The sequence below is a fragment of the Rhinoderma darwinii genome, chromosome 6 (assembly GCF_050947455.1).
Source record: "Rhinoderma darwinii isolate aRhiDar2 chromosome 6, aRhiDar2.hap1, whole genome shotgun sequence".
NCBI lineage: Eukaryota > Metazoa > Chordata > Amphibia > Anura > Rhinodermatidae > Rhinoderma > Rhinoderma darwinii.
The window spans coordinates 16952870-16979206 of NC_134692.1; the positions used below are offsets into that span (position 1 = coordinate 16952870).

At 40.0% G+C, this 26337-nt stretch overlaps 1 protein-coding gene across 5 annotated transcripts in view; it reads right to left on the minus strand.

Annotated features, from left to right (window-relative positions):
• The window catches only part of LRP1B (LDL receptor related protein 1B), a 1078540-nt gene that overhangs the window by 356039 nt on the left and 696164 nt on the right, over nt 1-26337 (minus strand). For all 5 annotated transcript variants that reach the window (XM_075829239.1, XM_075829241.1, XM_075829238.1 and 2 more), the window contains exons 23-27: nt 16824-17069; nt 11827-12024; nt 8438-8642; nt 4509-4673; nt 1932-2176 (exon numbers count right to left, since the gene is read on the minus strand). In XM_075829239.1, the coding sequence (XP_075685354.1) occupies nt 1932-2176; nt 4509-4673; nt 8438-8642; nt 11827-12024; nt 16824-17069 (1059 nt within the window). The remainder of the gene's footprint in view (nt 1-1931; nt 2177-4508; nt 4674-8437; nt 8643-11826; nt 12025-16823; nt 17070-26337) is intronic.

Below are 26337 nucleotides of genomic sequence, written 5' to 3' on the forward strand. Positions count from 1 at the left end.
ATAAATCCGGATATTCTACTCAATGGCCAACCATGCCATAAATAGTCAGGCCGGTTCTACCAGGGAGAGACAGTTGCCCTTTGTAAGTGTCTCTCTGCTCTGGCTACTAGCCTAAACTCTCCCAAGCAGGGGACCCTTAAAGGGGTTGTCCCATAAATCCTTTCTATACCAAAAGTCCTGAAATGCTATTATCAGCTATTTTAAAGTAATGTGCAGTGTTTCTAGTGTAAAAAAATATATATATTTTTTTTCTTCCATGTGTTCCCCTGGATGCTGCTGTTAATCTGTGCTGCTGTGGGAGGGGCTCTGAGCATAATTATTCTCTTCCCCTCTCTTCCCCATCTGATGATTTAGTCCCTCTTTACTTTTCCAGCAGAAGGAGTCAACTCAGCTACACTACCATGTTACTCTAGAGGTTCTGCTCCTTCCCTGACAAGCAGGGCAAAAAGCTATTTCTATTGGATGCTCTGCAGTGAACACAGGATCACTATGCAGAGACCTGGCTATGGAGAGAGAGACTGAGCATGGTGTATACCAGCACTCAGCTTTTCAGGTGGATCTGCACATTGCTATAAACTTTGAACATCAGGAACATAATATGTAAGTAAATGTCAACTATTCACTGAATTATTTTTTTTAACAGCTTGTAAATGGCAAACATTGCTCAGTGTTCTAATCTATAAAATGAATGGAATATTTAATGTTGGGGACAACCCCTTTAATAGGGCATATAAAAAAGGGTTGTATTGGGACATCGCTTTTAATAGACTATGACACAATGCTGTTGCAATACCATGCCAGACCCCATGGCGTGCTGTTAAGCTAAATGTACCTACAAATGACATGGAATATTAAAGGGGTTTTCCAGCTTCTGACAACTGATGACCTTTTCACCATATATGTCATCAATACATGATCTGTGGGGGTCCGACACTCGGGCCCCGCACAGATCAGCTGGTCCGGTGCCTCCGTGCGCCGGACATACAAGCCGGAAGCAGTTAGCTCCGGCCACGGAATCAAGTGAATGGGAGCAGACCTGTAGTTGTGTAGCACGGCCGCTATGCTATGTACGGAGCAAACTGCTTCCCGGCTCCGCACATAGCATTATGTGCAACAACATCCGGTGCCTGCAGGTCACCGCAGCGGCTTATCGGTGCGTGGTCCGGGTGTCAGACCCGCACTGATGACATACTGATGACTTATCCGGTGAATAGGTCATCAGTTGTCAGAAGGTGGACATACCCCTTTAACCTTTTTTTCATTAAAGGTATGTGCACACGTAGTGACCAAAAACGTCCGAAAATCCAGAGCTGTTTTCAAGGGAAAACAGACCCTGCTTTTCAGACGTTTTTTGACCAACTCGCATTTTTCGCGGCGTTTTTCGCGGCGTTTTCGCGGCGTTTTTTACGTCCGTTTTTGGGGCTGTTTTCATTGGAGTCTATGAGAAAACAGCTCCAAAAACGTCCAAAGAAGTGTCCTGCACTTCTTTTGACGAGGCTGTATTTTTACGCGTCGTCGTTTGACAGCTGTCAAACGACGACGCGTAAATAACAGGTCGTCGGCACAGTACGTCGGCAAACCCATTCAAATGAATGGGCAGATGTTTGCCGACGTATTGTAGCCCTATTTTCAGACGTAAAACGAGGCATACTACGCCTCGTTTACGTCTGAAAATAGGTCGTGTGAACCCAGCCTTAGGCTAGCTTATTGAAATAATCTAAAGTAGCAACTAGTGTTAAAAATAGTGATGACATCACACATTGTGATGTATGATGAAAACATGTTGTTTTTTTTATTTTAGCTTCTCTGTCTGTTATTTTTAAGGGTGAAGAATGAGATAAATAATCCCCCTTTATAGTTCTATATGGTGTTAATATTCTCAATAAAATAAACATTTTCTTCAATAGCCACATTTTATAAAGTAAACTCACCTTGAGGCTGACGACTTGGATGGTAAATTTGTATATCAAATGGCTGTGCGCTGGTCTTTTGTATAACGCTTACATTTTGACCGGTCCATTTGTTTGCCTTAGACAAAGTGTTAGTTCTCCAGTCTGTCCAGTATACATCACTGCCATACAGCGAAACGGCAAAAGGGTGAGAAAGGTATTCATGACCCCGTATAATTTCCCTCATGGAGGTTCCATCATATAGAGCAGAATAGATTGCATCTGACCTACATAGAGAGAGGATAGTTAACTGATATCTATGTTTGTTCTATTGCTACAAGAAAAAGATGTTTGTGAAATGATAGTTAGAAAGAAGATAAAAAAATATAATACATGAAAGACATATGCATAATGTCACTTCTAATTATGGATTTATTCCGAAGTGTTCCGACTAAAGATTAATATAATTTCAGATAAAAGGTCAAGAACAATAAAGGGTAGTCTGCTTATCACAGAGTTTCCTGCTGCTGTGACCTTAAGCAATAAACTGTAATCTGTGGGGGACCTGGCATTATGTGTTCAATTCCCCTGTAGCACCACCACAGGGGAAACTAAGTATTACACAGTTCCTACTTAAATCAATGGGCTTTCCATGTAATTCATGGACATGCTAGGTCTATTTAAAATTGAGTTTCAAACTTAGACAACCACTTTAAATAACACTGAGCATGAATATATATTAAAGTATAGTGGTCTTAAAAGGGTTGTCTTATTTAGGAAACCAATTTTCATATACTTTATTAGGGAATTCTGAGTTAATAGAGGGGGTCCCCTGTTCAGGATTTTTATTTGGCCAGAGTGGAAAGAAATTATAAAGAGCGTCTCTCACTGGAAGACCTGTCTTGTATTACAGAGACAACCCATTGATTTTAATGGTCACTGTGTAATGTTAATTTCCCCTATGGTGGCGCTACAGGGAAATTAAAGGGATTGTCGGGGCATGGGACGCTTTTTCATATTGATGACCTTTCCACAGGATAGGTCATCAGTATATGATCGGTGGTCGTTCGACAGTCGGACTCCGCATCGATGAGCTGCTGTAATACTGTAAGCTATCATTACGTCAAGATTATTGTATTAGCAGGGACTGCATATCATTGATTAAAATAGATATTTAGCAAGCAACAGCAAAGTTACTCACTTATTATCTTTGGAACATGCTGTAAAATACTTTGTTGGACAGTGAGAACATGCACAAAATGTTATATGTGTGTATGTCAAGTCTGTACGTTACTTTCATGGCTTATATCAAATTATATATTTTGGGGATAAGTACTCCTACATACTGTAAACTTTATAGAGAACTATTGACAAAGAGCAGTACTAAAGGGTAACATAAGGTCTGTAGCTATGTACCGTATACTACATATTTAAGTGAAACAGGACCCGATGAAGTAAACATTAAAGATGTACGAGCCCTTGGATATTACTAGTGCAAATTATACTTAAAAGAATCACAGGTCGTGAAGAGTTCCATTTCAATTTGGTCACAGGTCGTGAAGAGTCCCATTTAATTTTGGTTATTTGCCATATGATTGGCTTAAAAGTTAGGACTATGGCAAGCAAAATTTGCATTGATAGCGGTTAAGATTTTGGAACTCCAACCTCCATTATACAGCAAGTTATAAAATGAATACAGAATGCTCTTAACATGATTCAGAGGATTTGTGGAAAAAATAATGACGGGTCCTCTGGGTTGTGTCATCAGGTCACCCTTTGTATATTATTGCTCAATCTGCCTTTATTGATCATGTCTGATCACGTGATCGCCAGGAACTTCTAGGTCTAGATCCAGCACAACCCTAAGGGTATGTCCATAGGTAGTGTAAATAGTGCAGATTTTCTACAACATATTTAATTGCAGAAAATCTGCAGCCTAATACAGTAGCAGCAGAGTGGATGAGATCTGAACCAATGTCAGCATGTCAATTTATGCTGCGGAATCACTGGTTTCCTGTTCCGGGTTTTCCCAACTGAATTCAATTACGAGTTAAAACCCTCAACAAATAATTGTAATTCTGAAAAATAAAGGTTACATGGGATGAAACGTCATCCCAGGAGGCCAGGCTGCAGGCAGACAGAGGGACACGTCACCATGACTATAGGTATCTAGAGGCTTTTTTTTTTTATCTGCTGTTTTCCGTAGTGGGCATTCCAACCGAAAAACTGCACCACAATTTGTTGCGTTTTTTTTGTCGTAATTCCCTGCGGGGATAAGTGCAGATATACTGTGTACTTTTACGCAGCATATCTGCCCTATGTGAACATAGCCGAATAGTGATAGTTGTCCTGGTAACCGCCTATTAAACCAGATTAAAACAATATAGGTCAATAAAGGAGTTTCCAAGATTAGAAAAAAATGTACAATTGTTTTTTATACCGAGTGCCAGCGCCATTCTTGTCCATAGGCTGAGTCCGGTATTGCAGCTCAGCTCTATTTATTGGGATAAGATGTAATACCAGACAAACCTGGAAAACCCTTTGAAGACCAAAATTACCCTGGTCCTTAAGGGGTCGAAGAACGTGTACATTGACCACCATTGTATGCCCAAGTCTTACCTGGCATCTGTCCAAACAATTCTTCTTTCAAAATGATCCACAGTAAGACCATTAGGCCACGCACCACTTTCCATATCTTTGTAAATAATCTTTCTCCCAGCTCCGCTCATTGATGCTGACTCGATACGTGGAAATGTGGCATCCCAGTCCGTCCAAAACAGTATTCTGGATTGAAAAGAGTGAAAAACAATGTTACTGCACAACACAGATCTGAGAACTTGTCTTCTGTAAACATAGAATGGTTTTGACATGGACAGACATTGACACCCTGTTCCTCTTGCCACCAGGAGATAAATCCTATTACTTGTTATATATATGAAGTACACAGCACACAACCCTATGCCGGAGATTTCTTAATACAAGCTCCTGGGGCAAGAACGTATTTCCTTATGTGTCTTTAAAGAGGCTCTGTCACCAGATTTTGCAACCCCTATCTCCTATTGCAGCAGATCGGCGCTGCAATGTAGATTACAGTAACGTTTTTATTTTTAAAAAACAAGCATTTTTGGCCAAGTTATGACTATTTTTGTAGTTATGCAAATGAGGCTTGCAAAAGTCCAAGTGGGTGTGTTTAAAAGTAAAAGTCCAAGTGGGCGTGTATTATGTGCGTACATCGGGGCGTTTTTAATACTTTTACTAGCTGGGCGTTCTTATGAGAAGTATCATCCACTTCTCTTCAGAACGCCCAGCTTCTGCCAGATCACGCTGTGACGTCACTCACAGGTCCTGCATCGTGTCAGACGAGCGAGGACACATCGGCACCAGAGGCTACAGTTGATTCTGCAGCAGCATCAGCGTTTGCAGGTAAGTAGCTACATCGACTTACCTGCTAACGCCGATGCTGCTGCAGAATCAACTGAAGCCTCTGGTGCCGATGTGTCCTCGCTCGTCTGACACGATGCAGGACCTGTGAGTGACGTCACAGCGTGATCTGGCAGAAGCTGGGCGTTCTGAAGAGAAGTGGATGATACTTCTCGTCAGAACGCCCAGCTAGTAAAAGAAGTAAAAACGCCCCGATGTACGCACATAATACACGCCCACTTGGACTTTTACTTTTAAACACACCCACTTGGACTTTTGCAAGCCTCATTTGCATAACTACAAAAATGGTCATAACTTGGCCAAAAATGCTCGTTTTTTTTAAAATAAAACCGTTACTGTAGTCTACATTGCAGCGCCTAGCTGCTGCAATAGCAGATAGGGGTTGCAAAATCTGGTGACAGAGCCTCTTTAAGCTATTTTTGGGATATACAATAAATGGAAATAAATAAATGGTTTGTGTCAAAATTAAAAAAAGGTGCTGCTCTGTATTCTCATACAATATACAATATATCAGGTGTGTGATAATGGACCTTTTTTTATGAACTATATAGTCTCGCTATTGCTTCTGAGCATATTTACACATATTTATTATTCAGTTTACCCCTGATTTTGGCACAGGTTAAAAAACTGCATTTAAAATTTTACCAACATTTTACCAAATTACTGCAGAAATTTGTTGTCACATTTAACTTTTTTATTCCAAAATGAAAACATGCAAGAAAAATGGCATGGTCAGACTGTAAATAAACTTTTACACTCATTTATCAAGTAAAGGTTAAAAAAAAGATTATATGTAATCATAGGATAACCACTTTAAATTAATTTGGGAAATTAGAAAAAACAATGCCCCTTTTGCCTATGCAGTCAGCCAAATTCATTTGACCAGGACTGGGCTGCAATACCAGACACAGCCTATAGACAAGAGTGGTGATGTTTCTGAAAAAAAAAAAAGTGAACATATTTTTTTCAATTTTAAAGAACCCCCTTATGGTATTATATTATGATTCTAACTTGGTCTCCCAGTTAAAGAAGAGCACCATTAACCAGGCATATGAGAAATGAGATGTAATTAATAAACATGTAATATCCCAATCCGTCTCGCCAAAGCTGAACTCAAAATAGTGATAAATTCAACTTCTGTAAAGCAAACTAAAGTTCCATTAAAATCAACTGAGCCATTGAGCAGCATTATCAAAATGATTTTCTTCAAACAGGGAATATCTAAAATGTTAGACTGAAAAGGTCAAGTACCACTTAATGTAAATGTCAGACAGAATGAGGAGATGTAATAACTCCTGTTCCTTATAAAGCATTTGGATGATGATGACCTCAGCTGGAAAAACTGGAGCATTATTAGAACCCAGGGCAGGCGTATGAAAATGAAGCAATGATAAGGATCTATTGTTACTGCATCTGCCGCTGATTTCAACCTCATTTCACTCAGGAGTTTGAATGAGTCGTTTTCGTTCTAAACAATAATGTCATTTATGTGTAATTAAATAATATAAATTTAAAATCCAATGACAGAACATTTCAGATGTTCTGCTATGATGTCTCCCATACACTGTACTCAGAGAAAAGAGGAGATCCTGCACCCCTATCTCTCTGTAACACATTCTCAGAAGCAGCAGTATGGAGGATACCATACAGCAGTAATAAGCAGTGTAGCTGTGAATCCAGCACTGGGGTAAGATATAATATTCACTAGATGCGGCAGCAACATATGTATGTTTCTCTGCTTCTGTCTCCCTTCAGCAGCTCCGTCCCCTCTCCATAGACCCTTATAGGCAGTATTTAACCTGATCTCTCAGTGGGCAGATCTGTCTCGTCTCTCAGGACAGATTTTAACAGTGAATTTAAAGTGAATGATCAGTGCAGGTGGCAGGGAGGGGGAATGAGAAGAAGTGGCTCATAAGTGGAGAAAGAGGCAATTTTCTCTAGTTAGATATATAATTAAAGTTTCTTATATTCCCTTGTACTATTGATCTTTCAATGTTTTTTAGGAATATGAGCATTTAAGTGTTAGAGATTGTGAAGGGGAAATAAGATTAAAATCCACATCTGTAATTGTGGGAGAAATTACAATCTACTGTATGTACAGAGCTATAGTATATGTAGGACATGACTGTGACAACTTCTCTGTCATACAAACTTAAAGTGGTTAATGCAATAATCTGTAAGTTATTATATATTTAAATGGTAACTAAACTTTTAAAAAAACATAGTGACATGTCAGAAGCTTTGATTGGTGGGGGTCCAAGCACTGAGACCCCCACCAATCGCTAAAAGGAAGCAACAGAAGCGCTTGGGTGAACGCTATGCTGCTTCATTTCTGTTTGGCTTCCTCGAAAAACGAGCGAGCAGTGTACGGGCTCATAGACTTTCTATTGAGCCCATACACCACTCCCTCAGCTTTATGAGGAAAGCTGATCAGAAACTCAGTGGTAAAGTGTTCACCTGAGCATTCTGCAGCTTTGTTTTAGCGAGCGGTCGGGGTCTCCATGTTTGGACCCCCACTGATCAAAGTTTCTGACATGTCACTATGACATGTTAAAAAGTTTTTTTCAAACTTTAGTTACCCTTTAATTTGCATCTTTGGCAAAAACTGAAGATCAGACTGGAGGTGCCCATCCAATCTCCAAAGTTTCTAAACTGTTCCGCAGTGATCCGGAGATCAGTGGGTGTTGTTCCCAGTTCCCAGGTAGCGGTTGTCATGACCCGCCTTGGAAACTATGCAGGTAGAAAGTGTCCCCCACAATTTGTTGTGACCTACCCAGGAACTTGTACAGGTAAAAACTCTCTCAGTGGCCTTGATGACCCACTGCAGGCGGTTATTTCCTGTATAGGTTCCCGAGAAGGTCATAACTGCTGCTGCCCAAGACCTGAGCATGCTAACAGAGTACAGAAGCAGCGTCTAAGAAGAACCAAGCAGACCTCCGGTTAATCGGGGACCAGGTAAATGACACTTTGGGGGTGGGGTAGGCAAAAGTTGGATTTTAAGCTTCTGTCTAGCGGGTCACTTTAAGTGGATACATACAAATATATTGCTAAATATTCCCCTTTCCAAATATAATTAAAAAAACAATAGAAAAGTAATATTGATTTACCCATATCTTGGATCCAAAGCGATGGCCCTGGGGTGTTCCATTCCACCTGCTATCAATGTCGATCTCATTTTGCCATCTAATTTAGCAACTTCGATTTGATCCAAATTGCTATCTATCCAATACATGTTCCCAGCTATCCAGTCAATGGCTAGACCCTCAGGAGTGGCCAGACCGTGCTGAATGACTACTTCAACTCCACTTACACCTAGAAACAGAACAGAAAGTTTTTAATATCAGGTAATTAGCTGAGAAATATGCGCTCATTCTGTAGCAGCTGTAATCACGCCTGCCATTTATATTTTTAATTGCAGTGAAAATCATTAGTAATCAGGATTAGAAGGGGCTTTGCAGTCTGTTTATTTGTGAGGCTGAGAAAGGATATGGAGGAGCAATGTGAACAGATACTGAAAAGTGCAATTTTTATTATCAATCAACTGTTGTCACTTAGTTTCATAATATTCTATATCTATGAATTTCTCATGATTTTTTTAAGATCTCCACTTGCTGTGAATGAATAGGTACTTTAATTTATCAATGTTTATTTCCAGTGGATATAAATGAATCCTGGCATTGTGATATCACACAACAAAAGCCATTGAAAAGGTCAAGTATAAGTTTCTTGCCACTATGTATTTAATGCGTTAAAAGTCAAGATAAAGATGGCTATAACTGTATCCGTTAAATGGATGCCATTATGGTCTATTGGCGATTAATGCCCCTATAAAACACCAGTTTTAACGTATCCGTCCTTCTATAGACTATAATGACATCCGTTTAACGTATACGTTATGAAAAGACCATGATGTATACGTTAAATGGATGCCTGTGAAGTATGCCATACAATGGCATATGTCACCCATAGGCTCCAATTTTTTTTAAAATCACGTGGTATCGTTTTTTTTTATAGGATTCAGTTGTATGGTATATTGTAGTCTTCTACACGTCAAAAAAAGGTATACCGATGTATACCAGCCCGTTCTCTTTAAGAAAACAGAAGAAACTCCAGCAAATTGATTCTCCCGATACTTTTGCTAATTTGTGAATTGATTCGTGAATGAACCTACAAAGTTTGCGATTTGAATTGTATAACGTTGGTTGGTGAACGGGCGGGATTGTTTCCACTCGTCTCTAGTTACAACATGGTAAACACATCACCTTCTCTTATACAGTAATCCTCAATGGTGAAATACTTATTTTAAACTGTGAAATAAAAAATTGTGATCCTGGTCACACACTTTTATAGTGTTATCAGATGCATTATAGTGAGTATTATTATCCTTCTCTTATAAAATCCGCTCAGAATGCTCACCTTTTAACATCATTTTTTTTCCATCTAAATAGGTTCAAAATTCTGTGCTAATTAATTTCATAATATGTCTGTATAGTAGTCACAGCTCAGTTTCTCTGATACACAGCTCCAAATCAGCTGCATAGACATAGCGTTAAATGATAAAATGATCTATGCCTGAAGCTACCACTAGGGGGAGCTTAGGAACCTACTGCATACAGACCTCGCTAATAAGACAGTAGGCTCCTAAACTCCCTCTTGTGGTGGCGGGTGGCAGTACGTAATCTTTGAAATGCATTTCTATGCAGGGAATTTGGAGCTCTGTAGGAGGAAAAGTGAGCTCCGACTGCAACAAAGATATATTAAGAAATTAATTAGCACAGAATTCGAACCTAAAACAAAATGATGATAAATAGTAGAGATTGACTTTAAAGAGACACTCCAATTTATCATTTACACTAAGCACAGGAGGGAAGTATCAAAGCAAAAGAAGCAAAAAAGTTCTGATCAAAATGTGAGGTAGGAAAAACATGGCTGCTAGGCTCAGACATTGAAAGATGTTTCAGAGAGTAAGTGGACTGTACTATAAATAAGAGAGGGACTGTAGATGCACATTTAATTATTAGCTGCATAGAATTAAAGGTGGGGGCTGGAGTGTTAAGACTTCACAAGCGTTTCATCTCCTTTGTATAGTATATGAAATTCGTCAATGTGTATTACCATTAGTTATCCTGAGATATATATCTTTGAAGAGATGGAATTAGCAAGAAATATACGTATTTTTTATTCCAATCAAAATTAGGAAAATTATGTGCATGAAAGATAATTTGCACTTTAAAAGGAAAAAAAATAATTGAGTTATGTTTTGAAGTGTTTAATTCAGATTTAAGGCTTATTTCTTGTTTAAACAAGATTTCAGTGTATAAATCTGCAAAATATTTTGAGTAACTTTACAAAGACTTTTCTTGACTTACTTTTGTAGTGATCATGTCTTTTAGTCATATCTAGAGCTGGGAAAGACATTGGAAACCATACAAAACATCTCCAAAATAAAAGTATTGACCTTGTTTGAAATCAGGACACCCAACAATTCAGAACTCAAGACACTCAACCGGAGTTAAAATCTTCAAAAAGTTGTTAAAAAAAAGAAAAGTAAAAAAATCAGCTGCTCTTAAAGGGTATACGGTACCCTTGTGTGTTTTACTGTTATGTGTTTACAGCTCCTATGCAGACCTATGTGTTTCCGTGCTACAGACAGCAATTAAACTTTAGGAAGTCTACTTCCCTTTGTCCACCCTTCTACGGTATGAAAATGAACAAGAGTAGGAGTGGAGTAACACATAACTGCAGAATCAGACAACTGAGAGCTTATCTGTAGTATATAACCATGGAGACGCATAGTTCTGCATAAAAGCTAGATGCACAAACTGGTATTATAGTTGCGCAAAGACTTCTTTCAAAGCCGCTTAATTTTTTATTTGAGCTATAAAAACAGTTGCAAAGGCGGAGCTAGCCTTTATTTTACCAGTATTTTCAAGTGAAAATTCTCTATAGCAGCCTGGACAGGTCAGAACCCAGACACTGGAAGAAGAAGTTCTCTCTGCCTCTATCATAGCAGGAAGTCATATTACAGTCGGAAGCACCAAACAGCAGCTAAACCCGTCTACTGCATGTAATAACCTCTAGTCTGAGTATGTATCTGTATCTGAGGAAGCTCCATCATTATCACCTTTCAAATTAAACAGGCCCCATTTGGGGGCAGTTTGAGAGGCCTTCCTTAGTTTTTTAAAAGCAAGTACTGTATTTATAGGGCATAAAATGGTGTATGGTTTCATCTTAGTGCATTGCTTACGTAAGTATGTATAATTATATACTATTTTTATTATTTTATATAATATATTATCATATTATTATTGCTTTTCATTATTTTCTTGTTTATAACCTCTAAACACCAAAAATTCAATGCAAAACCCTCAAACAGAACATACTCAACCATTGCCTCAGTCAATATACAGCACATTAAAGGCACCAATGAACATTTGTGACTTTCCATTTGTTTTGATGTTAAGGAATTATCATAATGTTCCCGTTATACACTTACCTGATGTCTCTGATAATCGACCTCTATATATTTTATCCTCTACAACATCAGTCCAGTAAAGCAAACTCTGATTAAAATGGAAATCCAATGCAATAGTGTTTCTTAAACCAGGCACTAATAGGCTGTAATCCCTTTTATGAAGGTCGATCCGTCTTATCTCATGACGGATGGAAAAAATGATGAAAGCTTCAAATGTATCTGAAAAGAAATTAAGCACATTATTAGTAATAAGTTAATTAAGACTAGAGATAATGACTAAGAAGATGGAAATGGTAATTTGAAGAAGGCTGGTTGCATAAAACAATTACAGATATGGGTCACAGAGAAGGATATAACACATAGTTCCGGGATTCAATGGCAAAATATTTCAATCTTAACATAATGAAAAACGTATGGAGTGAGTGGAGTCGTAAATAGACTTTCCTTCACCAGGTTAAAAGATTCAGTTTGTTGTCCAACCCCTGTATCTAAATACCATAGTTATGGCAGAGTGGCTCATTGGCTCCCCATCTGGTTCCAAGCACCTGGAGCACATACCTTATCTGCCCCCTCCCCCAACTATGACCCTGAGTTGAGAGTCAAATTTGCTTACAAGCCGCAAAGGCTTGCATGTGGGTGGGGTTGCAGCATTGCTTCTAGGGGAAAATGCTTCATTGAGACACTATTCGGAGGCACACAGAGTGCCTATGGCCTAATAATGCAAATCCGTAGTGAACCTGTGTTCATAGACACGGCTTTGTTGTGTGCATGAGGTCTTAGTCTCTATTTAAATCTCTGTTAAAGATGCCATCTCAAATTTAGCACAGAATGCACTGCAATGTTTTCCGGTAAAATTACTTACGTCACAACGGAGCCCTACAGACCCCACAAGAAGCTAATAGCATTCATAGAGCAATGTTGAGGGTCCGTCGTTGGTGTCCTATAACAAAGCTGACAAATGAAATTGACAAACCTAGATGTTAACAGAGCCTTATTCTGTCACAACAAGTAAGGCTTTGTTGACACTGGCGTCATCCTTTTAGTTTTTACAGTATCCATGCCGGATATGAAGAATGACGATCGTCACAATCACTTCTGATCCATTTGATGGATCTGTCATGATCAGTTATGATCAGTTTTGATCCATTTTTATTTAATCTGTCTGACTTAATAGGCCCATCAGATTTAACTCAAAATATAAAAAAAATTCACAGATTTACTAATCTCTACCAGGGAAAGCGCGCTATTTTGACTTTTAGAATATAGCCCTTTATTTCCTTGAAAAATCCACAATCACTTAATAACAATCTTAATGGCTATTTCCTCTCAGAGATTATTTGTTTTTCCTTTAGTGTAGTGGTGAGATGACTCAGAAGCTGGTGGGAGGCAAAGTCTAGTTGACTGCCCCTATTTCACGTATAGTTGCATTATAAATGATAGATCTAATCAAGCATCTGTGTCTGTAGATATGACTTCTGCAGAAGGATCTTGTAGATACATAGATAATTATTCTGCCTGGTTCCTAAACCATTTTTGTGCAGAGGGGTTCAGAAATGCAACTTTACCGATTATGTACTTATGGTGCAAATAGGCACTTAGTCATGGTAAAAGTTATTACACAGTTGTACCTAGGCTATGATTCTGTGTGCCGTCCTAGTCCTGTTTACAAGGGTCCTATTACATGGCCCGACGTGAGCCTTGTAAATGAGCGCCAATCAAAGAGAATGCTCGTTGATCGGCGCTCATTTGCTCCTTTCACATTGAGCAATGATTGCTTATGTATAGGGATGAGCGATCGTTACTCCGATCGCTCGTCCCCATACATTTTCATCAGAGAGATTTGCTGCCTACAACGATTATTTTTAATTCTGCATGAAAGAGCAGATCAGCAGATGAACGAGCGTTTGCCGTTCATCGGCTGATCGTTGCCCTGTTTTCACAAGGCAATGATCGGGAACAAGCATTCATATGAACGTTTGTTGGCTCGTGTAATAATAAATCCTGGCAGAGGAAGAATGACTTATTAGCATACCTTTGGCCCCCAAGGCACATGCCCTATCCAAGATATGCCCCTGAGTTTTTATAAAAAAGCCTCATTAATTACAAAAATTTTAGTGAGCTACTCACTGGAGCCATGTTTGAAACAAGGTGTTCATTTTATTTTTTGGGAGACTTTTCTTTTATTATTTAACTTCATTCATTTATATTTAACTTTTTTTTTTTTTTGGTCCCGCTCAATTGATTTAATTTATAATGCTTTGGGATGCTTAGTATTCCAAATCATTATTGCCTGACATGTCCTGGCATGACCTAATAGTCATCTACCTCTGGAAGCTCTGAGGGCCGAAGATGGGCTGACAGAGGCAGCCTGCTCCCTCTGTCAACTCCTTAGATGCTGCGGTCGATATTGACTGCAGCATGTAAGGGGTTAAACAGTCAGGATCGGAAGTTTCTCTGATTCCGACCATTACAATTTGAGGCCAGACGTCAACCACAGCCAGGGTCCTGTGGTGATCGCACTGGCACAGCTTCTGTGCTACACGATCATCATGATATTCTATTATGTTCTTTTGTGTTTAGAAGACCCCAATTAGGACGTCTTAGCATTTCCAAATAAGAGAAGGGGATAAATGTTTAAACAAAGGATTATTAATTTGACTGAGTTAGACTTTGTTTGACTAATAAAACTTTTTTCAAGGGGTGGTGCAGATAACGTAGTAAGACAGATTTAGCAATAGCGTTGTAGGATGCTTGCATGTTAGAGGTCACCAAAATTGGCGCAAAAAATTTAGCTGAAAATGTCCCACACTGCGTCATAAATTTGCACAACTCGCAAGGCATGTTACATACAGCTGCCTTTTTTTACTCCACATCATGGTTGGTCCATTTACACCAATATTTTGCGCAAAAAAAAAAATATAATCTTAATTAGGGTGCATTTACACGTTTTCCATTTTTCTAGACACTTTGTGAATCTGTCTTAACACAAAGAATCATTTAACATACTGCTTAGTTAATTCCTCTATCGGGGTAGACACAATTATATAGAAGAATACGATGTTTGGTCGAAGTGCCATATTTATTTAGCCCCTGCCCCCAATTGTCTGTCATGTGTGCATATGTTGGAAAAGTGGGCATGCATCCTGTTGGAGGATATGGTGGAGGAGAACCTAATGTATTTTCCTTACAGTAGGGACACAAACAGAATATTTAGAAATCCTGCACAGACTTGTTAACATCCAATTCCACAGGGCCGATGCTTTTGTGGACTGCGCTACTACAGTTCATATGAATGCGGTTGGTCTCTATGTATAATTCCAATAAGCAGATGGAAGTTTCACGCCTGTTTTCCATATCCATTGATCTATAGAGTTCTCTGGTGTTTGTGTGCACAGTAGCTACGGAGGGCATACTAATGCAGCATTTCTGGGGACTTGGTACTATGAAGACACTGTGGGAGCTTCAACAGATTGGAAAGTTCTATTTTCTTTTGTATTAATGTGTTGCAGAGCATCTTAGTTTTGGCAAGCTCTGAGAGAAAGAAGAATCTACTGCTGGATTTGTTTTTGTCAGACTTTATGTGGAAACACCCAGATTTAAGAGTGTATGTATATTTATATAGATTTTAAAAAAATCAAAATTTAGAAAAGTAAAAAAAAAATCTTTAAAGAAAATAATACAAAAAAACATTTTTTTGGGTTAGACTTGAAAAAAACAACCCTTCGAAATCAATTTATGGGGCTGATTCCAATGTCGGAATTAAAATGAATAGTCTTGCGAATGAGTCAGATAATAAAGTTTTGCCATTCTTGCGGAGAAAGAATGTCAAAAATATTTATCCATATTGAGTAATCTCTCTTTTTCTCTATATGTCTTTATTGACAAAGGGATCTGTCAAATTCAGATGTTTTCTCAATGATGCCCAGAACTAAGTACTTTAAAATCCTTCTCTATATGAAAAATGAGGGAGATTGTAAAGAATCTACTCAAAACCATGATTATCTCCAGATATTTTTGTTTTTGTGGTTAATTCAGGGGGGTACATAGAGTAGAGGGGGTCCTATAACAAAGGATAAATTGAGCCCCTATCTCTTGGTGGTTCATGACACCACATCCCTCCCCACCTAGGATAGTAGGTCTTGTTGCTCTTTTTCCTTTATCCACCCCCTTGGGCCAATTTTCCAGTGGTCATGGAGAATGGAACTGTGCAGGTCCTTAACCCTCATTAGATAAGGGATGAAGCCAACCAGGGATAACCCCTATCTCCAGTTGCCAAATAGTAGCTGCTTGGGTTGGCCCTATGATATATATGCTCTTGGGTCAATGGTCAAAATTTAGGTCTTACGTGCAAACAAAAGAGGAGATTTACTAAGCCAAATACACTTACATTTTGGCTCAAATTATGCTGTGCGCAAGATTTGGTATGTTTTATGCCTCACTAGACAGTTTTAAGAAGTGTCTAAAAAAGGTGACGTAGCTAAGTGGATTCTGAAAACGTGCCAGATGTATCAATGGTATGCGTCACAATTTCGGCATACAATTCTGGAATATAGTAAGCAAGGTGTCATACAGAAGAGAACAGTCTCTAACATGTCCAGCAAGATGCCCCAAGTCTATCACACATTGCCACTCTTGGTCATAGGCTGTGTCTGATACTGCAGCCCAGCCCTATTTAAATAAATTGGGTTGAGCTGCAATACCAGATGGTACCCATGGGCATCTAAAAATACATTTTTGGTAATGCATTTGTCTAAGCTAAATTTTCATGGTGGCGCTGCCAGGTATTACACGTTTTGCCAAGGTAAATTCCTTGAGTAATGTGCCGACAACTACCTTACCTACTATACTACTATAAGCTGAATGTATGGATACATACTTGTATATTATTAAGTCATTATTACATAGTCATGTAAAATACATAGTAAAATTTGAAATCATATTATTACGGTAATAATAATAGTACATTTATGTTCAGTCGTAATGTATATGATTTACTTGATGGAACCCATGTTACCTACCAACGTTGCTGCATGTTTCTCCATCAGGATTCAATGTCCAACCCTCATAGCATGAACATTTGACAACATTTTTGTGCTGCTCGCACACTTGACTGCATCTCAGATGCTTTGTGCAATAATCCACAATGTCACAGGTCTTGTTATCAACACTTAGATACATTCCCTGTGGGCAAGAGCAAACAATTCCTCTTCCGGGAGCAACACTGCACTGGTGACTACAGCCGCCATTGTTCAAATAACATTCATCTGAAAGACATAAAAAAATAAAATAAAATACATTTATTACAAATATAAAACATGTTTGAGATTGTGTGATTTAGGTTGATACTGCTTATTTTCCATATCTTCATTCCCAAATGTAATTGGTTTTTTTTATGAACAGATCCACAAATATGGTTTGCACTGCGTTAACCATAGGGCTTAAAGTGAATGTCCAAATGTGAAAATTATTTTGTTATTTTTTATCTACATAGGTCCATTTATTAATATACATTTACACGGGTTGCACATTTTTTTGGGATACAGAGCTCTAAATCCCCTGCAGAGGCATAGAGGTAAATGATAAAATTGTATCTGTCTGCAGGCACCACTAGAGGGAGCTTAAGAACCTACTGCATACTCTCTATACATTGAACTGATTAAAAAATAGTATGCAGTAAGCCCCTAAGCTCCCTCTAGTGGTGGCTGCAGGCAGCCAGGCTTTTATTATTTAACTCTATGCCTATGCAGAAGATTTGGACCTCTGTATCAGAGAAACTGACCTCTAACCACTATAAAGATATATTAAGAAATTAATCAACACATAATCTTGATCCAAAGGTGGAAATCCTGTGAGCATTCTGAGGGGGTTCTATGAAAGTAGGATAATAATACTCAATATGGAGCATCTCATTGTAGTGTGTGAATAGGATCACAATGTTTTTTTTTACTGTGCGTTAGGTGGACATTTATTTTAAGACAGTTTTATTGAGACCGTTTTATTGTACAGTTTACAAATAATAGATAATTGACCAAAAGAAAACCATTTTAGAAAATGTTACAAAACAACCTGTAAAAGCCAATATGTAGCCCATTTAGTTGGTCGTGTAAGAGTTAATCAATAGAGTAATTGTTCCACTCGATATTCCATTTGGATGGTATAATTGTACTCTCCCTTAGCTAATGGAGGCAGTGATTCACGTGCAGGGCTTGACTCAAATTGACACTATCATGATACACTGCCCCATAGGGTCCATTATGAGGTACTGTAAATATCAATTGCAAGAGGATCAGAATTTAGCAATCAAGCCATTTTCAATATATTTCAGTTGCATATTCTACATTTTGCGCACATTTTATAAAAGTAATGAATCGATGGCACAACAGTTTTAATTTCCTTTTGTCAGCAGTAAGAGAGTAGCTGTAATCACACTTTAAAAATCATGTCCTGGCTTGGTTTAGTTTAAGCAATGTGATCTACAATGATATAAGATTTATATCAGTAATTACAACTGGTCATTTCAGAACAAAGTTAGAAAAATCTGATGGGATGGGTCTGGCTGGGAAGAGACGTGTCCAGATGGGGCTTTTAACCCCTAAATGACCACTAATACGCCTCTTTACACGGGTTATTAAGCGTACTTATGTCTCAGTGCTGCCTTTTCACAGCCGGGCTCCTGGTCTAAAGGCATACCTCACAACTTTTGAAACTGGAAGAGGGGGACACTAGCGGCGCACGTAGTGCGTTTCACCAAATTTTAAGCCACACCCCTAACCACGCCCAATATCCCGCACAAGCATATAAAATCACGCCCAGCTCCTCCTTCAAATAACAAGAGCATATTCTCACTGCGATCTCTAGACTTACAAAAAAAGTCTACAAGCTACAAGCCAGAAGAGGGTGTCTTCAAATTGTCTAGCACCGTGCAGCACCATTTTGTGAGTGACTGTACAATGGTAGGACATGATCATGGCAGCAGCATCTACAGGTAACACCAAAAGGTTGAGAATAATGAAAGAGGGAGAGACCCTGTGGTGGATGACTTTTCAGTTGACAGGTTGCAGAGTTAGATGATGGGGAATTTTTTTTCCTGTCGTGTAACTCTTCTACCTGACAATGTAAAAATCATCCGCCAGAGGGACAGAAGTCTGCTGTAGGCGAAGATAAGTATTTTTATTTTTCATGCTACAAACGTTTTTTTTTGTTTTGCAGGTTCCGCTAAACCATTTGGACAACATCGTAGATTCAGTTGACTACTGCGATGATGTACGTTTTAAAAAAAAAATAAAATGGTCAAAGGAATTTTTATTTAAATAAAAAAATATTTTCTTATGTCTCTTTTTTTTTTTAATACTTTATTAGCGCCTTATCAATGGCAGATGTCTGTTTGACGACGTCCTTTACTAAGGCAAGGCTTAATGTTAGCCAGTAAAAAGGATAGCACTAACCCTCCATTATTACCCGATGCCCACCGCCACCAGGAGTATCGGAAATAGCCGGGTACGATCCAGTACCCGACCATCTGTAGCGATGGTCGGGCAGTGGGGTGGCTGCAAGCTGGTATTATGAGGCTGGGAAGGGCCAAAAACCGTGGCCCTTCCCATCCTAGTAATGCCAACCTGCTGCTACTTTATTTTATCTGACTGGTTAGGAAAAAAGGGAGGCCCCACGTTGTTTTCTTCAATTATTTATTTATTTATTTTTAAATAAAAAACTGCATGGCCCCACCCCCCATTTTTATAACCAGACAGATGCAATAAAGCAGCAGCAGCCTAGCATTATAAGGGTGGGAAGGGCCCTTCCCATCCTAATAATACCAGCCTGCAGTCTCGCCAGTACCCGGCCATCGCTACAGATGGTCGGGTATTGGATCACACCTGGCTTTGCCCGGCCCTCTTGGTGGCAGTAGGTACCGGGGTAATAATGGGGGTTAGTGTAAGCCTCTGCACTGTCTAAAACTAAGCCTCGCCTTAGTAATGGACGTTCTCAATCAGAAAACTGCCATTACTAAGATGCTAACAAAGTATTTAAAAAAAAAACAGACATAAGAAAATATTTTTTGTTTAAATAAACTATAAACTCCCCCACACAACCCTCTTAGACCAATTTATTTTATTTTTTTTAAAAACCCATAAATCATCGAAGTAGTCCAGCGAATCTACGATGTAGTCCAAACGGTCCAGCGGAACCTGCAAAACAAAAAAAATAAAGTTAGTAATATGAAAAATAAAGAAAATCTTATACTCCCCTCCAGCAGTCTTGTCTTCTCCCCTGCGCCGCAATATAAGCTAGACATTAATGAATTTCTTAAACGTCATTTTACAAAATAAAGGGGTTTTCTCGCAAACACATGTATCCCCTATCCACTGGATAGGGGATACATGTGTGATTGCTGGGAGTCCGACCTCTGGGGACCCCAGAAATGAGAACTGGGGCCCGACAGTCCCCCGAAGTGGCCAGCGCTCCAATAATTGGAACTTAGGGGACCGCTGTCTGTAGCAACTCCATAAAAAAGAATGAAGCAAGGGTCGAGCACCAGCGCGTCAATCTCATGGACCACTTCGGGGAATTTCGGTCACCCATTCTCAACACTGGGGGTCTCAGTGGTCAGACCCCCAGCGATCCCATATGTATCCCCTATACTGTGGATAGGGGATACTTGTGGTTGTGGGAAAACCCCTTAAAAAGGGTTTTTTCCAGTCCCTAAAAGCTAATTGGTTGGGGTCCGAATCCCGGGACCCCCACCGATCAGCCGTTTTGAAGGGGGTGCAGCACACGTACAAGCACTGCTTCTCCTTAATTTCTTCTTGCTCACTGTGAACGGTCGACAAAGATGTAGTGGTGATTTACATTATTGCAGACTTCTCCCATTGAAGTGAATGGGAGAAGAAGGCTGCTATACCAGTAAATCACAGTTACATCCGTGTCGGGAAAAAGCGCTCATTCGAGCGTGCACCGTCATTAAAACAGATGATCGGTGGGGGTCCCCGACCCATCAATTTTTAGGGACTGGAAAACACCTTTAACTCCATATTGGGCATCCACTTGGGTCTTTTTATATTTAAAAAGTATGTGCCTGGAGACACTAGAGTTGATAAAATAATGTCATTTATTTTATGATTTTAGAAACACTAGTGTTCCCAGTCACTAAATTGTTTAAATTCTCTACTCACTGTCCCATGGTTGATTTTTCTCTGCAGTGCTCCGCTCCGGAGTGTCTGCTACGCCCTGCTCTCTCACTTCAGGCAGACTGCTGCTGCTGTGTTGTGCTGAGTGTCATAGTGACATAGTCATGCTGAGCACAGGCAGCTCAAGGGACAGGGATAACGTCATTGCGGGGGCGTGGCCGGTGACAGGAAGGGTCCTGCGCACGGCGGGCAACGGCGGGACAGTGGTGAAAATCCAGGACTGTCCCGACGTATCCAGGACTGTTGGGAGCGATGTCTAAAGGTCAGGGGCAGAGTTACCTCCGATCCTGGACATTTAACTCCTTAGATGTCATAGTTAATATCAACCGCAGCATCAAAGTGGTTTCAAAGGGAGGGATGAAGCTCTGTCACCCCGCCACCCCTTTCCCCACAATGCGATCTTGTCCCTCAAGACCCTCCAAGTCTTCCAAAGTGCATGAATAGGGCCTAATGAGATGCCTGTCAAGTATTGCAATGTATTATAAAAGTGGGACTAAAAAATATCTTTAAAAAAATTGCAATAAAGTTTATTAAATAAATTTGGTGTCGCCTTAATCATACAAAACCATAAAATAATGGTAACACCTAATTACGCCATGCAAGGAACTGCGTAAATTAAAAACACAAAAAAACAATGGCGGAAATGCAGTTTTTCTTTCCATTTTCTTCCCTCAAAAAGAGTTCACAAAAGTTAATCAATAAGTTATATAAACCAAAATAGTGCCATTTTATAATACAACTTGTTCCGCTAAAAACAATCCCTCACAACAGACGAATGAAAAAATATATGACTCTTGCAAATCGACAATAAAAAAAAAATCAGAAAATAAAAACTTGGACATTTCGGCCTAAAATAGGCTAGTCACTAAAGGGTTAAATGCAGTTCTGATGAGTTTCTTTTAGCCAAAGCCAGAAGTAGATACTAAAAGGCATGAGAAGTATACCAGAAAGACTCATATATTCTCTTTTTTTTGTATCCAATCTTTGTTTTAACTAGAAAAAAATAAATATTCTGAAGTCTTTTATAAGTTTTCCCTTTTAAAAAAAATGCATGAAATAGACTGATGTTGGACCAGTAGTCTAATTAGGGAAAAGTTTTACACTTCTATCACTACATATTACACTGGGGCTATTGCATAGGAACAGGTCTAAATCAGGCATCGGTGACATGCTTTTTCTACTAGAGTAAAAGCCAGTGTCACTTATACGGGCACCAGAACTTCCTGTATAATGAAATTATATGGACTGTTCCACACAGTCTTTTCGGTGGGACAGACTGCAAATTGCTGTGACAGTTACTGCTGATGATTAGAAACATTCCTGTCACACAGTTATAATGAAGAAGATCACAGCTCAGCCTCCCTGACTGTATACTTATATTCTCTTAACTGATATGAGAGAATATTGAAGGCAGCATGATCACACTGTCCTCCCTAGCAGGCAGAGTTGATACTGGTTCCACCTGCTCATGTGATGTGCTGAGACATCATTGGATTGATCGAATAGCACAGTTGAAGAGAAAGTGGGATGACATCTAAATTTCAGATGGTGTCTGATCAGAAGCAGAGGAGGCAAGACTCCAGGAAAGTACAATATACATAAAAAAAATAATCCAGAGCTGGATAAACAATCTAGTGTGGGGGTTCTGTAATGGAAAGTTATGTTTATGCTGGAGATCTTCTTTAATCAATAGGGTACTATGAATGGGACAAGGTACGAAATTCCCGGTAAGTCAAAGGGCATTGCTGAAACACCGGAAATACCTGTCGATGTTATCGTTAAGATATTATTTTTTTCTCCAAAATATCTCATCTTCTGTTTCAATTTCAATCATGTTTTCATGGTTTATATGATTGCATTCATCCATCTTGTTAATGGTCATCTTCATTCACTTTTCTCCTCACGCAATAAATACATTATTGTCCTAAATTGGCTTTTCCAATGAGCTGGGTCTTCTCATAAAATGTCCAAAATACAAAAAGCTCCAGTCTGGTCATTGGTGGTTTAAGTAGAAGATATGGCTTCATTTTGTCAAGGGTCCACTTGTCTGTATTCATTGACATCCATGGTCAAAGGTCTTCAGCTATGTTCAAATAGAGCTCTAACACTAAGTAGAGCTCCCAATGCATACACTAAATTAATCCATATGGGCACATTTACCAAATGAATGCTAAAATAGTGTCTTTTGAGCATCCACCAGGCCAGTAAATACTCCCAATGTATACCTCCAATGGAAGCCTGAAATGAGATGTGAACAGAGCCTTAATCAAGACCAACTAAAAATCAATGGTATCGATATTTTTCTTGCCCTGCTTCTGTATTGTTCATATTCCATATCCATAAGGGATGAACTGCAAAAATACCAATGCGCGGGCAACATTCTTATTTTAAGGGCTCAAACATGGACCTATTATGGCTCACACATGAACCAAGTTCTACAGAGCCGTAATACATCACTACTATAATTATAGGGGGGCAATACTGTACCTCCATAAGCCTGCAAGTTAATAACGAGGCCTAAGATTTCATATAGAGGTTCCATATTCCATCAAAAGCTGTATTTATTGACACATTGAATGACTGTAGGGGAGGCTATCTGTGCAATACGATGCCCTATGGAGGCGCCATATAGCAGCACACAGAGTGCCTCCAGCTCCGATCACATGGCGCTGCTGTGTAATTGAAGCAGCTTCATTTTATTACTTATGTGAAGTTAAAGTGATATGACAAGTCAAAATTGCCAGTATCAATTACTTAAAAAGTCCCTCCTCCCAACTCTTCCAAAGCGATTTCTACATGTCTATGAATGAGATTTAAAATTGGGACCTTGAAGTGTTAAGTAAAAAAGACTGAGTGGAGAAAGGACTTGCAGGAAATTCAGGGAAGTCTTTTAGTGAAAAGGTTAGCTTTGATGACAGTCTTTATTGCCAGTGACAGGCAGAATGCATGTAAAGTTAGAAAGGCTTTGTATTAAGTACATACAGGTTAGTGGAGGTGATTGGTAATTTCCAATTGGAGATCTGAGGTTAAGAGTCAGAACAAAATCATATATTGAGGACATAAATAACTTGCAATTTTAACAGTGTTGTAAAGAGTCGATGGGTGGACGCGGGAGGGAACAGAAAGCGATGCCATAAGCTCTCTAATAGAGATGAGCGAACCGGGACAACCGAACCCGGTTTCGGTCCGAACTTCAGGAAAAGTTCGGTTCGCAGCGAATCCGAACTTTACCGGGTTCGGCCGAACCCGTTTTGACCGAACCCGGCTACATTTTGGCGCCTGCCACATGTTACATCTAAAATGGAGGATTACAGAAGATCACCTGACATCAGGCTACCCCATAATGCCTTGCAAACGGCTCTCCCAGCCAATCGGGAGGCAGCATAGGGGCGGGCTCAAGCCTGCAATAAAAGTCTATGCACGGAGCTCAGCGGCCATTTTACAGACAGGAGCTGTAGGAATAGCATCTCTGTGCAGTAAGGGAAAGCTTTAGGAATCTAAAAGGCAGGAATTCAGAAATCGAAGGGGCTCATCCACTACTCACTACTCAGCCAGTGTGTGAATACGCTTTTATAAGGGGCTCATCCCCGTTGCATCCAACTTGCAATACAGGCAGCCTTTGTAGTAGTGGTAGTAGTAGTACTATAAGGCCCAGCATTCCCTGAGTGCACTGCAGCGAGGCTGATTGAAATTCTCATTCATTGCCATTTGCCAAGCCAGTGTCCGTGTGTGAATACGCTTTTAAAAGGGGCTCATCCATGGAATAACAATCCAACTTGCCATACAGGCAGCCTAGTAGTACTACAAGGCCCAGCATTCCCTGAGTGCACTGCAGCGAGGCTGATTGAAATTCTCATTCATTGCCATTTGCCAAGCCAGTGTCCGTGTGTGAATACGCTTTTAAAAGGGGCTCATCCCTGGAATAACAATCCAACTTGCCATACAGGCAGCCTAGAAGTACTACAACGCCCAGCATTCCCTGAGTGCACTGCAGCGAGGCTGATTGAAATTCTCATTCATTGCCATTTGCCAAGCCAGTGTCCGTGTGTGAATACGCTTTTAGAAGGGGCTCATCCCCATTGCATCCAACTTGCAATACAGGCAGCCTTTGTAGTAGTGGTAGTAGTAGTACTACAAGGCCCAGCATTCCCTGAGTGCACTGCAGCGAGGCTGATTGAAATTCTCATTCATTGCCATTTGCCAAGCCAGTGTCCGTGTGTGAATACGCTTTTAGAAGGGGCTCATCCCCATTGCATCCAACTTGCAATACAGGCAGCCTTTGTAGTAGTGGTAGTAGTAGTACTACAAGGCCCAGCATTCCCTGAGTGCACTGCAGCGAGGCTGATTGAAATTCTCATTCATTGCCATTTGCCAAGCCAGTGTCCGTGTGTGAATACGCTTTTAAAAGGGGCTCATCCCTGGCCGTTATTAACAGGATAACAATCCAACTTGCCATACAGGCAGCCTAGAAGTACTACAACGCCCAGCATTCCCTGAGTGCACTGCAGCGAGGCTGATTGAAATTCTCATTCATTGCCATTTGCCAAGCCAGTGTCCGTGTGTGAATACGCTTTTAAAAGGGGCTCATCCCTGGAATAACAATCCAACTTGCCATACAGGCAGCCTAGAAGTACTACAACGCCCAGCATTCCCTGAGTGCACTGCAGCGAGGCTGATTGAAATTCTCATTCATTGCCATTTGCCAAGCCAGTGTCCGTGTGTGAATACGCTTTTAGAAGGGGCTCATCCCCATTGCATCCAACTTGCAATACAGGCAGCCTTTGTAGTAGTGGTAGTAGTAGTACTACAAGGCCCAGCATTCCCTGAGTGCACTGCAGCGAGGCTGATTGAAATTCTCATTCATTGCCATTTGCCAAGCCAGTGTCCGTGTGTGAATACGCTTTTAGAAGGGGCTCATCCCCATTGCATCCAACTTGCAATACAGGCAGCCTTTGTAGTAGTGGTAGTAGTAGTACTACAAGGCCCAGCATTCCCTGAGTGCACTGCAGCGAGGCTGATTGAAATTCTCATTCATTGCCATTTGCCAAGCCAGTGTCCGTGTGTGAATACGCTTTTAAAAGGGGCTCATCCCTGGCCGTTATTAACAGGATAACAATCCAACTTGCCATACAGGCAGCCTAGAAGTACTACAACGCCCAGCATTCCCTGAGTGCACTGCAGCGAGGCTGATTGAAATTCTCATTCATTGCCATTTGCCAAGCCAGTGTCCGTGTGTGAATACGCTTTTAGAAGGGGCTCATCCCTGGAATAACAATCCAACTTGCCATACAGGCAGCCTAGTAGTACTACAAGGCCCAGCATTCCCTGAGTGCACTGCAGCGAGGCT